Source organism: Peromyscus maniculatus, chromosome 4 (genome assembly GCF_049852395.1).
Source record: "Peromyscus maniculatus bairdii isolate BWxNUB_F1_BW_parent chromosome 4, HU_Pman_BW_mat_3.1, whole genome shotgun sequence".
NCBI classification, from domain to species: Eukaryota; Metazoa; Chordata; class Mammalia; order Rodentia; family Cricetidae; genus Peromyscus; species Peromyscus maniculatus.
Genome location: NC_134855.1, coordinates 142,957,294 through 142,974,230, shown reverse-complemented (window position 1 = coordinate 142,974,230; position 16,937 = coordinate 142,957,294). Strand labels below are relative to the sequence as shown.

The 16,937-nt window shown below is 50.6% G+C and overlaps 1 protein-coding gene across 1 annotated transcript; it reads left to right on the top strand.

Moving 5' to 3' along the window:
• Positions 1–38: 38 nt before the first annotated feature.
• Pigt (phosphatidylinositol glycan anchor biosynthesis class T) lies at positions 39–11,066 on the top strand. Its single transcript, XM_006970993.4, has 12 exons — positions 39–293; positions 404–581; positions 2,087–2,214; positions 2,500–2,600; positions 2,771–2,857; positions 3,374–3,461; positions 3,567–3,664; positions 3,750–3,915; positions 4,517–4,720; positions 9,435–9,600; positions 9,703–9,786; positions 10,427–11,066. The coding sequence occupies exons 1-12, from the start codon at positions 107–109 to the stop codon at positions 10,677–10,679; spliced, it is 1,740 nt and encodes a 579-aa protein (XP_006971055.1). The 5' UTR covers positions 39–106; the 3' UTR covers positions 10,680–11,066.
• The last annotated feature ends 5,871 nt before the right edge of the window (positions 11,067–16,937 follow it).

The window sequence follows — 16,937 nt, the reverse complement described above, 5'->3', positions numbered from 1 at the left end:
TGCGGTTTCCGGGACGTCACCGGAAGTCCTTCCTCACACGCTCTTCCTATTGGATGCCGGCTTTGGTGGGCGCGGGCGCTGCTGGGAGGCGGAAGCGGCCGCAGGCATGGCGGCGGCCATGCCGCTCGCTGTGCTGTTGCTGCTGCTGGTGGTACGGGGCTGCTGGGGCCACGCGGAGCGCCCACGCGACAGCCTGAGAGAGGAGCTTGTTATCACTCCCCTGCCGTCCGGCGACGTGGCCGCCACATTCCAGTTCCGTACGCGTTGGGATTCGGATCTGCAGCGGGAAGGCGGTGAGTTCAGGACCTGAGAAAAATTTCTGTGACTCCTTCCTGAGTTGGTAAAGCGAGCTGTGTCTGGGGGCGGGGCCCGGCTCGCCACTCACCTGCCCTGGTTTCTTCAGTGTCTCACTACAGGCTCTTCCCCAAAGCCCTGGGGCAGCTGATCTCCAAGTATTCTCTGCGGGAGCTACACCTGTCATTCACGCAAGGCTTTTGGAGGACCCGATACTGGGGGCCCCCCTTCCTGCAGGCTCCATCCGGTGCAGAGCTCTGGGTCTGGTTCCAAGACACTGTCACAGAGTGAGTTCCCATCTTGGCGACTGTTACAGGCCATGGAGGGAGTGTGGCAGGGGAAGGTGTTGTCATCTTGCTGTGCCCTTGGGGATTAGCTGCTGTAACCGGTGGCGATCCCACCAAGTTGATTTTGGAAGTAAGGAATGGTAATACAGGGCTGGGGAGATGCCAACTCATAAAATATTTGCCACTCAAGCTTGAGGGTCATAAGTTCCAGAACCCACCTAAAAAGCCGAGCTGATGAAGCAGGCCTGTAAACCCAGGACTGAGGAGGAGGTGGAGACAGGAGGAACAGGTTTGCTGGACAAGCCAGTCTAGCTGAATCAGTGAACTCCAGGTTCAATAAGAACTCTAATCACCCCCCCCCCCAAAAAAAAAAAAAACTAGAGAGGGAATGAAGACGACAAATGTTGACCTCTGGCCTCTGCAGCTGTGTGCATCAGTGTGCATGCACGTGCAACACAAAGAAATTACATTAACACAGAGTGATGTTCTTTACTTTGCTGAGTGAACGTTCTATCCTGAATACTTTCAAGTCTGAGAAACTATATGCATTTCTCTAAAGAGGCAAATAGCAGGTGATTGGTGCCTATTATTGGCATTAAAGCCACAAATAATTGGTAAACTAGGTGTTTTTTTAGACAAATATTCATTTGTATTTTAAAAAATAATAACCGTGCCTAACAAAACATTTGTGGAATAGCACACTGACGGAAGGAGTAAAACCACTGGTGAAGCACTGGCGTGAGAAGGGTGTTTCAGGATGTTTTATTTGCCCCTTAACTACCCTGTCGGGATCCATAGCACAAATATTACCAGGTCTAGAGCAATGACAGGGAGAGGTAGTGTTGTGGCAGATCCGAGAAAGAGCCTGTGTGACAGTCTGAAGTGGACAGCCACCGCTCACTTCCTGTGGATTGCTTCCATATGACAGCGGAGGTCTGATGTGCTCAGACTGTCGCTTTCAAGAGAGATCAGACTTCAGCATGAAAATTGACTTTCAAATATCAACAAGTAATTTTGAAATGTACTGAATGCTGTATGGGTTGGTATTACGCACACCAAATGAAGCATGGCTCTTAGGGCAAGAGGCTGCCGCCACCTAGCCATCTCCTAAAAGGGAATTAGGTAGGGTCTTGAGTGCTCAGACACACAACAGAGCAAAGGAACAGTGTGCTTGAGGAGAGCAGAAAAGGCTCCTTGGAGGAGGGGGACAAGAATGGGGCAGAACTTTGAAGGCAGCAGAAAGCCATGAGCAGAGTGTTCCCAGGCAAGATGAACCACTTGAACAAAGACCTACGGAGCTGCCAAGATGCCCAGAGAAGAGGCTAAGGAGGTAAGGTGAGGCAGGGGCATCACTGAGCAGGGGTAGTGACGTTCTGACTCCCATCGTCTGGTCACGGTGGAGATGACTTGGCAGTTAGCTGTGGCTGTAGGAAGGAGGTCACACGAGATCTGGAGTTACAAAGGCATAACCACGGGACAGTAAGTCGGTGTGTGTCTCTGTCTAGTGTGGACAAATCTTGGAAGGAGCTCAGCAATGTCCTCTCGGGGATCTTCTGCGCATCCCTCAACTTCATCGACTCCACCAATACTGTCACTCCCACTGCCTCCTTCAAACCTCTGGGGCTGGCCAATGGTGAGATAGCCCTTGAGGTCTTTCTTCCTTCTACCTTCTACCCCAACATTTGCCTCCTTCCCCGCGGGCTCCTCTCCCACAGCTGGCCTAGATCCTAGATCCCATGGGTGTGCAGGTCGCCTCGTGAAACTGCTGTCTGCATTGCCTACTCTGACTGGAGGTGGGGCCACTTGGCAGTGGTACTAGAGTGGCACAGGGAGAAGATGAGGTCACCCACATCTTTGGAGGGTGGCTCCTGGAGAGTAGGACCAAGGTATACTCTCGATACACCTCTGTCTCCCTCAGACACCGATCACTACTTCCTGCGCTATGCTGTGCTACCTCGGGAGGTTGTCTGCACCGAGAACCTCACCCCATGGAAGAAGCTCTTGCCTTGTAGTTCCAAGGTGAGTGTGGGTGGGTGAGTGGGTGGGTGGGAGTCCCACAAGGGGAAGGGAGTTGGCGGGTGTCCCTTCACAGCCTGGCGGCCAGGGTGTATTTAAGAGAATCTGTGCCCCATGTCAAGTGCTCCATGGAGGGTACTGACCAGCCCTGTATCTCTTCCTGTCTCCTCCAGGCAGGTCTCTCGGTGCTATTGAAGGCAGATCGCTTGTTCCACACCAGTTACCATTCCCAGGCAGTGCATATCCGTCCTATCTGCAGAGTAAGCCATGGGGAATGGGCATAGGTGTTATCCAGAGGCTCTGAGAGACAGTGCAGGTCAATCTGGCTGATTCTGGCTGGGTGAGTAGTGAGAGGCAGAAGTGGGACCCATTGCGTGGGGCATTGGCTGTGCACCAGGGTAACTGAGTGGTTGCCTGGGAAGCACTCAATAAATCTCTATCGTGGAGCACAAAGTCAGGAACAGCACCGTGTGATTACAGCTGCTGGCTCAGTCACTCGCCAGCTGGCGTGACCTTGAGGACATCATTTCATTTCCTGGAACTCACTCTCATCTGTCACATGAGAATAATAGATTCTACTTTGGGGGTGGTTGTAATAGTTCATCAAACTGATGCTCATAAAGCTATTGACATGGGATCTGGCTCAGGGTCAAGTGCTCCGTAGGGAACAGTAGCAAGTCAGTAGAAGTGAGGATACACAGACAGACAGGGATTATGTCCAAGTTAGTCGTGGGGCTGTGTGGATGGATGACGGCTACCATCGGTCCTTATGACAGGATGCTCACTGCACCAGCGTCTCCTGGGAGCTGAGGCAGACGCTTTCAGTTGTGTTTGATGCCTTCATCACGGGGCAGGGGAAGAAAGGTAAGCTGCCTTGGCACGTCGTCTCTGCCCACCTGTCGCGGTCCTGCTCTGTCTACACAGGCCCAAGCACCCTAACCCTGGTTCAGCCCCGTTCTTTCTTCTCAGACTGGTCCCTCTTCCGCATGTTCTCTCGGACTCTCACCGAGGCCTGCCCACTGGCATCGCAGAGCCTAGTTTACGTGGACATCACAGGCCACAGCCAGGTACCCAGGGGTTCAGCTGCACACTTACTCCCCAACGTCAGCCTGCCCCTCTGCATGCTTCTGAGCACTGCTCTTGTGTTGCCAGGACAATGGAACACTGGAGGTGAGCCCTCCTCCCACCTCCACCTACCAGGATGTCATCTTGGGCACCCAGAAGACCTATGCTGTCTATGACTTGTTTGACACAGCTGTGATCAGTAACTCCCGAAGCCTCAACCTCCAGCTCAGATGGAAGAGACCTCCAGAGAATGGTGAGTTGATGAGGGGAGGGGTGCAGACCCTCGGTTTTATGTCTTTTCTTCAAGTTCATAGGGGTTTAGACCCAACTCTGCATTCATGTTACTGGTTCTAAACCCACCTCTTCTGAACTTAATGACTGGGTCAGTTCCTACCTCCACTGGGCCCTAGTGTCTATAACAAACAGGGACATTAATACCTAGTGATGGGATGTAATAATGAATGTAAAATACGGAGTTCATTCGTATATTTAGCTGGTGAAGTAGTTTTGAATTTGTGCCATGTGCTAGGCATAGAGGGATAAATAATACCATCTTATTTACCACTTTTACACTGTAAAAGAGTAGCATTAGTTCATCACAGTTGTTACCAAAAGGAAAGGGAGAAGCACCCTGAGAGTGCTGCTGTGGGCAGGAAGGGGACACAGTATTGGACACGTGAGCACGAGGTAGTAGTCGTCATCTTATCCCTGTGATCGAGGGAGGCTGGGTGATTGCAGAGCCCATGCGTCCCAGTTCTTATGGCAGAGCTTTTCCCACCTTTCCCTGCTCTGGGACTCTGAGTCTGGCTCAGGGAGCTGGGGAGGGAATTCAGTGTTGGTTCTTTTTCTCCTAGCGGAAGCCCTGCCCGCACCTTTCCTGCACGCGCAGCGGTATGTGAGTGGCTACGGGCTGCAGAACGGAGAGCTGAACACACTGCTGTACAATTCCCACCCTTACCGGGCCTTCCCCGTGCTGCTGCTGGATGCTGTGCCCTGGTACCTGCGGCTGTATGTGCACACCCTCACCATCACCTCCAAGGGCAAGGAGAACAAACCAAGTGAGGAGCTAAGCCCCGGCCATTACACACACACACACACACACACACACACACACACACACACACACGCACCAGTTCACCTCAGCTCCTTCTCTCTTCAGGACCGACCTCCACACTTCCTTCTCAGTACTTCCCAAAGTACCCCTGAAGGCCTGTGAAGGCGGAAGAGAGGGTTAAGGACCATTTTAAAAATACAGCAGAAAGTCCCAGAAGTAACTTACAAAGCAAAAGCCATACTTTTGTACTTCTGGAATTTGTGCTGCCTATGGTTCTTAGAGCATTCCAAGGGCAGCAGCTTCATTCCTTCTCACTTCCTCCTCCCTGAACCTGTGATCACGTCCTTCTGATTCGTGACAGACAGAGTCTAAGACAGAAGCTGAGAAGCTGGCAGGGCGGAGTCTATGGTCTCTTTGCTTTCTTGGGAGAGTGAAGGGCTTGACCCCTTGTCATCTTGATACACAAACATATCGCTGTTAAGCCAGAATCTCTTCTTTCTTGTTCTGCCCCTAAATCATTTATTAATATCAACATTCCAAATTTGAAAGGTCCATCTCTCTAAAATAGCCAATTTCTTTTAAATTTCAAAGTCTTAGCCAGGTGGTGGTGGCACACACCTTTAGAGTTTCAGGCCTGTCTGATCTACAGAGTGAGTTCTAGGACAGCCAGGGCTACACAGAGAGAGTTCCAGGACAGCCAGGGCTACACAGAGAGAGTTCCAGGACAGCCTGGGCTACACAGAGTGAGTTCCAGGACAGCTAGGGCTACACAGAGAAACCCTGTCTTAGGGGGAAAAAATATAAAGTCTTTCAACTGTGGGCTCCTATAAAATCAAAAATAAATTAAATACTTCTCAGTTCAAGACAGAAGAACCACACATAGTCACAATCTGAACAATGCAAAACCAAACTCCAGCAGTATAAATAACACAATGTCCAATGTCTAGGATTCACCCATAGTCTTCTGGACTCCTCTAAAGGGCTTGGGTCACTTCCCTGGCTCCACCCCTGCAGCACACAGCTTGTCCTCTAGGCTCCAGCTGCTCCCCTCCACTGCTGCTGCTGTTCTTGGTGGTCATCCCATGGTGCTTGCATCTCCAGCATGCTGGGGTCTTTCTTCTGCTGACACTGGGCTGCATTCTCACCAATATCTTCTCTGGGGCTCTCTTCAGGGACTTCACCCTGTCACATAGTGCCAAGCCAAGTGTTCTCTATGACACCTTCATACCTCAAAACCAGTACTACCTAGGTGACTCTATGGTTTTTCGAGACAGGGTTTCTCTGTTTAGTTTTGGTGCCTGTCCTGAATCTCACACTATAGACCATGCTGGCCTTGAACTCATAGAGATCCACCTGGCCCTGCCTCCCAAATGCTGGGAGTAAAGGCGTGCACCACCACCACCCGGCACCTAGGTGACTTTTATATGACCAAACTTAGTTGCCTAGCACAAGGTACAGCCTTGGCTTCCTCTGGAACACAGCTTCTGTGTGCTGACCCTAAGAAAACACTTCCTAGAAGACGTCAGTCACCTCCATGATGTTGTCGCTTCTTAGTCACTGCTAGTTCTTCAGCCCCGATGGCCAGCATTTATTGTCCCAGAAAAGCAAAGACTTTACTTTAGTGGCTCTGGTCTCTTGTTACTCACAGTCAGTTCTTCAGCTCCAGCTGACCAGAACCACAGATTCTTCACACGACAGGCCAGGTAGAGTCTTCGCTTCCCCTGAAACCTCACCAGCCAGGCCTCCATCGTCTGCCCTGCTCACAACCTTCTTATCTTCCAAGTTCCTATAGAACATCCCACTGAGCTCTCAGAACTCAGTGGCTTTTCTAGCCCAAAGTCCTTCCACAGTCCTCCCAGAAACAATACATCTATCACAGCAATACCCGACTCCTAGTACAAACTTCTGTCCTAGTTTAGGATTTCTGTTGCTGTGATGAACACCATGACCAAAAGCAAGCTGGGGAGCAAAGGGTTATTTGGCTTACTCTTCCACGCCATAGTCTACCACTGACAGGAATTCAAACAGTGCGGAGCCTGGAGGCAGGAGCTGATGCAGAGGCCATGGAGGGGTGCTGCTTACCGGCTTGCTCAGCCTGCTTTTGATAGAACCCAGGACCACCAGCCCAGGGATGGCCCCACCCACAATGGGCTGGGCCCTCCCATCCATCACTAATTAAGAAAATGCCCTACAGCCCGTTCTTACGGAAGCATTTTCTCATTTAATGTTCCCTACTTTCAGGGAACTCTAGTTTGTATCAAGTTGAGATAAAACTAGCCAGCACAGAGGGAAAGTTTAGAATTTGTTATTTTTTTTGCCAGGTGTGGTGGTGCACACCTTTAATTTCAGCACTCAGGAGGCTGAGACAAGCAGATTGCTGAGTTCGAGGTCAGTGTTCTATAGAGAAAGTTCCAGGACAGCCAGGGCTACACAGAGAAACCCTGTCTTGAACCATGCCCCCAAATAAATAAATTAAAAATTAAAAAAAAAAGAAATTTTGTTATTTTTTTTAAGGAAGTGTTGACAGTTGCTGATATTTCCTTCTGGGGGCCTGGCATAGCACCAGAGCACTGTTCTTTGGAGTCAAGCGGTACTGATGATGAAGGAGGCTGACATCAATCCCAGGGACAAACTGAAGAACTTTGGTTTGGTTTGGTTTGGTTTTTTGAGACAGGGTTTCTCTGTGTAGCTTTGTGCCTTTCCTGGAACTAGCTCTATAGCCCAGGCTGGCCTCAAACTCACGGAAATCCATCTGCCTCTGCCTCCCGAGTGCTGGGACTAAGGCATGTTCCACCACTGCCCGGTCTGAGGAAATTTTAAGTCATGTTACCTATATTTTCAAAACTGTATTTCAGACACCCTATGTGGATATTTTATACATTCCTCAGGGGGAATTTTGTGCCTTTTGTTGTTGTTACTAGAGTATTGGGAATCGAATTTGAAACTAGGGCCTTGTACATGCTAGACAAGTGCTCTCTGTTAAATTATACCCCCAGCCCTCTTTGTTTTGTTATTTTGTGGTTGTTGTTTGTTTGTTTGTTTGTTGAGATAGGGTCTCCCTGCGTAGCCCTGGCTGGCCTGCTAGGATTGCTGTTATGCTCACCTTTCTTCTGACTTTTACACTTGGAAACAGAGTCTTGTGAAGCTGCTCACACTGGCCTTGAACTTTCGTCTCTCTGCTTGCCTTAGCCTTCCAAGCAGCTAGGAGCATAGGCCTATTCTTTCAAGCTCGGTTGTGTTTTATCTTTGACTCTAGAGAATTTTGAACACACCCAAGCACAGTAGGTTCCCACCTGCCTATCACACCTTTAGTAATCTCCAACTTCCTATCTTTTTTTTTCTCGAGACAGGGTTTCTCTGTGTAGCCCTGGCTGTCCTGGAACTTGCTCTGTAGACCAGGCTGGCCTTGAACTCACAGAGATCCACCTGCCTCTGAGTGTTGGGATTAAAGGCATTCCCCACCACCACCCAGCTTTTCCTTTTAAATATTGATGCTGGTGGTGGAGGTGGCTGGAGAGATGGCTTAGCAGGTGAAAAACACTCACTACTCTGGTAAGAGGACCTGAGTTTGCTTCCTAGCGTCCACTTCATGCAGATCACAACCACCTCTGACTCCAGCTCCTGGGGGAATCTGGCGCCCTCTTCTGGCCTTTTTGGGTACCACACTCATGTGCACATACCCACTCACAGACATACATACATAAATGTAAAACAAAAATAAAATAATAATTAAAAAAGAACTGCTGAAAAATATGATTGTGCTGGATATTGAACCCAGAACCTTGTGTTGGTAAGTGTTAACACCAATCTATAATAGTTGGCAGCTTTTTGTTTTAATGTTATTTTTTTTTTTTTTTTTTTTTTTTTTTTTTTTGGTTTTTCGAGACAGGGTTTCTCTGTGTAGCTTTGCGCCTTTCCTGGAGCTCACTTGGTAGCCCAGGCTGGCCTCGAACTCACAGAGATCCGCCTGGCTCTGCCTCCCGAGTGCTGGGATTAAAGGCGTGCGCCACCAACGCCCGGCTTAATGTTATTTTTTAATTCACTTACAAAGTAAGAGGTCTTCTTATGGCTCTCTCATACATACTTTTTAAAAAGTGCTCTTTGCTAAAACTGGGTCATCTGTTATATAATGTGTGTAAGGAATGTTCGACATTCTGGATTTGTCCTTGTGCCGCTATTTAGTGTGAGCTGGTGTTAGATTTAGAAACTTGATTAGATTTATGGCCTATATTTTTGGCAAGAATTCCCAAATGACTCTGGACTTCCTCTTGTATTACATCAGAGGGTGATATCTGGTGCCCCAGTTTAATCAATTATTTACTTGTTTATTTATTGGTTATTTATGGGAGGGTCTTTGTTCTGGGATGTCTGTGAAGAGGTCAGAGGACAGCTTGCAGGAGGTGATTTTCTCCTTCACCATTGGGTTCCAAGGGTCGAAGCAAGCAAGGCTGTTGGGCTCAGTAGCAGGTGTCTTTACCCATGAGCCTCCTCGCTACCGAGATGCCCCAGTTTTAGTGATGTGAAGATTGATGGTCTGCAGCGTTCGTGGCAGCAGCCTCTTGATATCCTGGAATCGCTGCCTGGAATCAGGTTCTCCCTTTTCTGAGAGCCCATTTCTTCCCTGGCTTGACTTCCTTTTGGTCCCATGGCAGAGGGGGAGTAGGTGTAGGTAGTGTGATTTTAGGAACAGAGTCTAGGTGGCTTTTGCCTCCATCCAGGTTACATCCACTACCAACCTGCCCAGGACCGGCAGCAGCCCCACCTCCTGGAGATGCTGATTCAGCTGCCAGCCAACTCCATCACCAAGGTCTCCATCCAGTTCGAGCGGGCCCTGCTCAAGTGGACGGAGTACACACCAGACCCCAACCACGGCTTCTACGTCAGGTGGGATCTACCCCAGTAGACTGTGTGCCCCCCACTTCTGCTCTGACCCTTTGGTGGAAGGAGCCGGTAAAGAACCTAGCCCGTCTGTCTGCTTCTCTGCAGCCCATCTGTCCTCAGCGCTCTCGTGCCCAGTGTGGTAGCAGCCAAACCAGTGGACTGGGAAGGGAGTCCTCTCTTCAACACCTTGTAAGTGTGACCACACCCTCCTGCTCTTAGGTCCTCAGCTGCCTCCTGGGCCTTCCAGAGTCATGTGAGATTTAGTCAGCCCTTGTGAGAATCCTAGTGGTCTGTGAAGTGTGTGAAGGTGTAAAAAAGGCTTCCAAGTTGCTGCTGCTTAAACAAATGGGAGAGACTAGTAGCATTAGCAGCAGGAGAACTACTTACTGAGTGGAGGGACTTTAGAAAGAAAGCACCTGATGTACAACCTGGCTCATAGTCCAAAGGGTAATTGTTCTAAATTAGGGTGGGGCTGGTGGCGGTAGTATAATAAGTTACTTATTTTTGTGAGGACACCTGCTTAGGCTGAGGTTAGGCTAAGGCAGTAGGCAGGGCAAGCCCTTCCCTTCAGTGCTGGTGGCTCCCCTTTGAGCAGGTGCACGCACGTGTGTGTGTGTGTGTGTGTGTGTGTGTGTGTGTGTGTGTGTGTGTACACGTGTACGCGTGTACGCATGCATGCACGCACGCACTTTCCTATGAGATGCTTCTTTACAAGGTTACGAGACTGGGATCTGGAAACTGGGACTGTGGTAGAAGCTGGGACTCAAGGTGGGGAGCAGGCAGGGAGGGAGGAACAGCCAGTCCATCTCACCCGCTCTTTCCCATCTAGGTTCCCGGTGTCTGATGGCTCCAGCTACTTTGTGCGACTCTACACAGAGCCCTTGCTAGTGAACCTGCCTACCCCTGACTTCAGCATGCCCTACAATGTGATCTGCCTTACGTGCACTGTGGTGGCCGTGTGCTACGGCTCCTTCTACAATCTCCTCACCCGGACCTTCCACATTGAGGAGCCCAAATCGGGTGGCCTGGCCAAGAGGCTGGCTAACCTCATCAGGCGTGCCCGTGGTGTCCCCCCTCTCTAAGACTCCCCTTCTTTAGCAGCTACAGCTGCACCCCCACCCGCTCACCCCGTCCAAGGGAGCAGGGGCAGGACTTTTCTGCCGTTCCTTCTGTCTCCAGGGTTAGCTTTTGAAGCACACTCCCCCTAGCCCTGGCCCGGGCCTAGAGCTGTGGTGTCTGTTATGGTAGCCTCGAGCCAAAGGTAGCATTGACATGCACATTTCCCTTCTTCACCTGGAGCAGCCACACTTCTGCCCACAGGTGGCTAGTGCTGCTCTACGTTGGACAGCCTGGTGAGACGTTTTCATCATTGCAGGATGTTCTGATGGCCCAGGTAATGGGATGCAGAGGAGCTTGTGTTACTGTGTGGAGGGTTGAATTTACTGTGTAATAAAGTGGCTGCCTTCCTAGGTCGTTGCTTCCTCCTTGAGGCTTGGGAATAGTTCTCGGCTAAAGCTCTATGTGAGTGCTCTGCCCACCCCTGCCAGAAATTCCTCCTCATCTTGTGTATTCTCCCCACCCCTCTCAAAGTAATTCTCCAACTCTGGGTTTGGCTGGGAGGCTTTCTGTAAATAGAATCTATGATCATGAAAATGAATCCTATCAGCAAGGCAGAGGCCGGAATGGCTAACTGCAATGTGTCGGAATGACTGGGGCTCACCCTGGCGCTTGGAGATGTTTGATGTTAAGGGCTACTCCTTAGACCATCCACAAGCTCTGAAGTCAGCCCATTGGCTGCAAGCTTGCCCCTGCCCCCCTCCCCTTGTTAGAGAACTCTGGGTTCCAATAGAACAGGTCCTTAGGCAATGAGCCCCCCCCCCCATCCTCCAGCACACTTGAGCTAACTTGTTCTCTCCACCCTACCCCACTTTTTTCTCCCAACATGGCATAAATGCACTGCTCACTAACCACGCACCCCTTAACTGCCTGGTACACTCTTCCAAAGCCAAATGAGACATGGCTTCCTCTGGAAAGTCTATGACATGCCAGGATGTCATCAGTGCCCTCTGCTTGTCCCACAGGCCCTTGGACTTATCTTATCCCTTGTTATCTGCTCATGCCTGTTGACTCCATTAGACAGAGTATGCTGCGTGGGGTCTTTCAGGAGGACGTGGCCCATCTCAGTCAGCAGTGGCGAGCATCTGCGCGAATTCTGGTCAGGGCCACTGGCTGAGCCATTTTGAGTCTTTCGCCAGCCTAGGCAGGTGAAAGGAGGGGAAGGTGCTGGGTTAGTCCAGACCTGGGCAACAGCAGCTTGGTCTAGACGTTTTTCCTTGCCCTTTCTCCCCAAGTAGCAAATAAGGAAGCTGTGAAAGGCATGAGTGTAGCTGGGCCAGGAGCCGTGCTTACAACCTATAATCTCAGTGCTCTGTGCTGGAGTAAGGATTGTGAGTTCAAGGCTCAATCCGGCTACGTACACCCCATCTTTAGGAAATGTAGAAAGAAACAAAGGCTGGGCATATTAGCACACATCTTTTATCCAAGCACTAAGGAGGCAGAGACAGGTAGACTAGCTAGTAAGGAGGACCCTAGGAAGGACACATGGATCGCCCAGTGATGGAGAAATGGATGAGATCTACGTGAGCAAACTGGGGGTGAGGGAAGGTATTGGAGGGCAAGGGACGGGGAATGAGAGCTTAGGGGAGCTGGAAGTTTGAGCTGGAACAGGAACAGAGTAGGGGAGCAAGGAAAGGGATACCATGATAAATGAAGACACCATGGGAATAGGGAGAAGCAGAGTGCTAGGGAGGTTCCCAGGAATCCACAAGGATGGCTCCACCATAGACTACTGGCAATAGTCGAGAGGGTCCCTGAGCTGACCTACTCTGGTGATCGGATGGCTGAATACCCAAACTGTCGTCATAGAACTCTCATCCAGTGACTGATGGAAGCAGATGCAGAGATTCACATCCGGGTCCCAGACAGAGCCCCAGGAGTCCAATCCATGAGAGAGAGGAGGGATTCTATGACCAAGAGACCATGATTGGAAAAAGTACAGAGACAACCAGTCAAACTAGTGGAAACGCATGAACTGTGGACCAATAGCTGACGAGCCCGCATGGTACTGGACTAGGCCCTCTGGATAAATGAGACAGTTGTTTAGCTTGAAATGTTTAGAGGGACCCCAGGCTGTGGAATCAGGACCTGTCCCTAGTGCATGAGCCAGCTTTTTGGAGCCCAGTGCCTATGGTGAGACACTTTGCACAGCCTTGGTGCAGGAAGCGGGGGCTTTGACCTGCATCAACTGAATGTACCAGGCTCTGCTGACTCCCCATGGGAGACTTTGCCTTGGAGGAGGTGGAAGGCTGCGGGGTGGGAGGAGGGAGGACAGGGGAATCTGTGGTTGGTAGGTAAAATGAATAGAAAATCTCTTAACTAAAAAAGAAAAGAAATGGACTTCTCAGCACCAGTCAAAAAGAAAAAAAGCCAGCCTGGTCTACCGAGTAAGTTTCAGGACAGCCAGGGCTGGCATAGCAATACCTTATCTTAAAAAACAGAAAAAAATTCAGGTGAGTGGCTCTCAAAAACTAAATGGTCTTGGCAGCCAAGTGGTGTGGGATGATGGCCAAGTCAGAAGAACATGAAGTAGGCCTGATTCATCATTAGAAATGACCTCCACACGCTGATGACACCTGTATGTCGTGTTCGTTTCTCCAAGGATTCATTTCCCCAGCCGCCTTCATCTGCTGCCCTTCTCCATTTTGACAGCCGGAATCCCCACAGCTGAACTTCTCATATCCCCTGTTCCATACCAGATGTGTTCACCCATAGTCCTCTGTATCTGTCGGTGACATTCGTCCTCTTTCCGTCTGTCCAACCCCTTGAGTTGTCTTTGATCTCCACATCCTGTGTGCACTTCAAAATAAATTCAGAATCTGACGCCTTTGTGTGTGGGGGCGCTTATCGAAACTAGATGTCAACAGCAAGTGTCATCTTGTGCTTTTTTATTTTAATTATTTTCATGTGTGTGAGTGTTTGGCCTGCATGGATGTCTGTGCATCACATGTATACAGTGCTCACAGAGACCAGAGGAGGGTGTCATATCCCCTGTGGTGATTTATGGATGATTGTGAGCCACCATGTGGGTGCTAGAAAGGAAAGCCAGGTCCTCTCAAAGAACAGGCCGTGTTCCTAACCCTTGAGCCATCCCTCCAGCCCACCACCTTGTTTTTTGAGACAGTGTCTCTCACTGCCTTGGGATTGGCCAAGGCTGGCTAGGAAAAAGCCCCCATGAGATCTGCCTGTCCACATCTCCCCGGCACTGGGATTACACATACATGTCACCATGCCTCTTGGACATGTCTTCTAAGGACTGAACTCTGGTCCTCACGCTGACTCAGCAAGCCTTTTACCAGGCCAGCCATCTATCTCCCAGCCTTCCGGCCTTCTTTCCCCTTCCACTATCACATCTTTTAAGGGGTGTCCCTGGTCACGCCCTATTTCCAGCTCCTCCTTAAGCCCCAAGCTTGTTCCTTTCCTGGTTATTTCCCACTCTAGCTCTCTCTGCCTTGTCACATATGGGAATGACCTAAGGTCACACAGAAAGCTCCCCGCTAAGCAAGTCAGGCCAAGCAGTGTCTGTCAGTTTCGGGGTCTTGGTGTGTGCTTCAGGAAGCCTTGCGTGAATATGTAAGGAGTGGGTCAAGTCCTGTGTGAATGTGTATTATTGACCAGGACCGATACCTTAGGCTTCCCCTGGTCCAAGTATGAGTGTTGACTGAGTGTGCTAAAACTAGCAACTGCTGCTTCCTCCTCCTGGAGGACTGCAACCTGAGACTTCTCCCCTACAGAGACCTCCTACAGAGACAAGCTCACCCCAACTGGTTCTGCACTGGATAAGCCGGCTGAGGTTCTGGGTTGCTGTATAGTTGGTGCTGCTGCATGCCTTGCCCACCCAACCCTAGCTTTCCTGTACCTGTGTCTGCCCTTTCTTTACTCCCTTGTTGCCCAGGCAAGTTTCCAGGCCCAAGCCGAGCCTCACATGGCACCCTGGCATGCCCACTCTGCCAACACCGGAATGACCATCTATCCCAGAGCTTGGGGCAAGAGCCTTTCCTTTAAGCTCACTGAGGCTTCTGGTGTGGGCCTGACGATGGCCTTCTCCAACAGAGTTGGCACAAGGCAGTGGCATCTGGGGAAAGAGCCAGAGGTGCCCAGTCAGCCCCTTGGGGTGTAAGATGGGGTGGCTGGAAGCGTGAAGGAAAAGTGCTTCTAGCCCTGACAACTCTTCAGAAAGGGTTAGGGAGTAGGTGAGGAGCCGGCAGATATGAAGCTGGTAGAAGCTTTTCACAGCTTTCCCCACGCCTTGTAACCCACTTCCATTCTGTTTATCAGACATCAGCATTTATTACATGCCTGCCAGGACCCTTGCAGGATGCAAAGCGGGTACTTTGTGGATTATAGGAGTACAGGGAACTCTGCCTCTGCTAGCCTAGCACCCCCCGGCATTAAGAATATAAGGAGTACTAGTTAAAAAGCAAACAAAACATTCTGCGTTGCACACCGTACGCCTTGGAGGAATTAAGCTGCCAGGCCAGGGTCGTCAACAAGTCATGACACATTGCCTCTTATTGAACATGCGGTGACCAGGTCCTGCGCTAAGGACTTGACATGGAACTTTGTTCTCATAACAATCCCATGGGGTGTGTTTGTTTACAGATGAACCTAAGGGCTTAGGGGCCCATAAGCTGTGAGGGATGAGACGGGAATTAGAGCTCAGATGGCCTGATCTGTAACCTGTGCTCATGCAGTAACCCTTTCGGGGCAGTGACCCCTGTCCTTTGTAGAGAGCATGCTGACCCGGCAGATGAGAATGTGTTGAGTTAGGAGCTCCATCTGGTCGGAAGGAGGCATGGAGAACTGACCTGGGAGGCCGGCTGCTGACAAGAGCTGCCCCTGCTAGGTGCTCTTAGGCTCACAGGGAGCGGTACAGGGCCCTGTGTACCTAGGGGCTGGAAGGGCTTTGCCCTGGCCCTTTCCATCCACAGAACAGGAGGCACAGAAGTCTGGGTTGAGGCAGAGCCCCTGCCTGGAGCAGGAAGCGCAGGAGAGGGAGGAAGGGCGGGCCCACCTTGCTTAGATTATCTCATATTTTCCAGTCTCTGCTGGGGCCTGTGCTCTTGCCTCCACTGCCCAGCTCATTTTGGTCTGCGTTCATGAAGCCCTCACTGACCCTTCCCACTCCTTAGGTGATCGCATCTCCAACCGGGTTTCCACAGTCGCGCAATAATTAGTTCACTCACCGCTGATGTATCTGTATTTCTTTTTCCTATCCAGTCTGTTTTCTTTTTTGGTGGGTAGGGGGGATTGTTTCGAGACAGGGTTTCTCTGTGTAGGCCTGGCCGTCCTGGAACATGCTGGCCTCAAACTCAGAGATCCGCCTGCCTTTGTCTCCTGAGTACTGGGATTAAAGGTGTGCGCCACCACCTCATAGCCTCTGTCCATTCTTCTAATCAGTCAACAAATACTTTATCTAGCACTGACTGTGGGCTAAGCATTGTTCTAGGCACTGGGGACCCGACCAGGAACCACAAAGGGAACTTCCACACTCAAGTTCAGCAAAGGAGACAGATAATACACACAGGTGTTATAAAGAAGAATACAACAGGATTCGCATGAGAGGGCATGTAGGAAAGGCCTCTGAGGGGGTGACTGGCAAGCAGGGATGATCAGCAAGCAGGGATGCTCCTGTCCGTTTGATTTAAGGGTTTCAGCTTGGGCTAAAGCCACAGCCCAGGCTCCATTCACTTTGCTTCCCCACTTTAAGCCTAGGCCACTGCTCACTACTTGCTTAACATGTTCTTCTTGGTGTGATTTCTCAGGATCCACATTGGTCTTTGTAACATTGAAGTGTGTCCCCAGACACCAGTGTTATCCCCAAGGACAAGAGTGTCATGGAAATGGCAGTGTGGAGTCCCTGTTTGTGGCTTCTGTCTGATCCTACATAGCTGTTTCCCTTACAGTAAAAGCAACTGTCTATACTAGGTGCAGGACCAGAAGTGATGATTGGGCACGGGAGGGCTCCCCACGCCAGGTCAGGGCAGACCCCTGGTCATTGTCAAGGAACGTAACAATGGCGCTTGTTCGACCTTTCAAAGGAAGGAAGCTGACACATGGATGAGCCTTAGGGACCTTATGCCAGCTGTGGGTGGGGGTGGAGTCCCACCCAGGCTCGTGGGGACTCCCTGACCTTCAGGCACTCCCTCTGCACACTCTTCCAGCGCGTGTTTCCTGCTAGGCAGGAAGAGCCTTCCGGGGCTTGGAATGGAACCGCAGGTGGC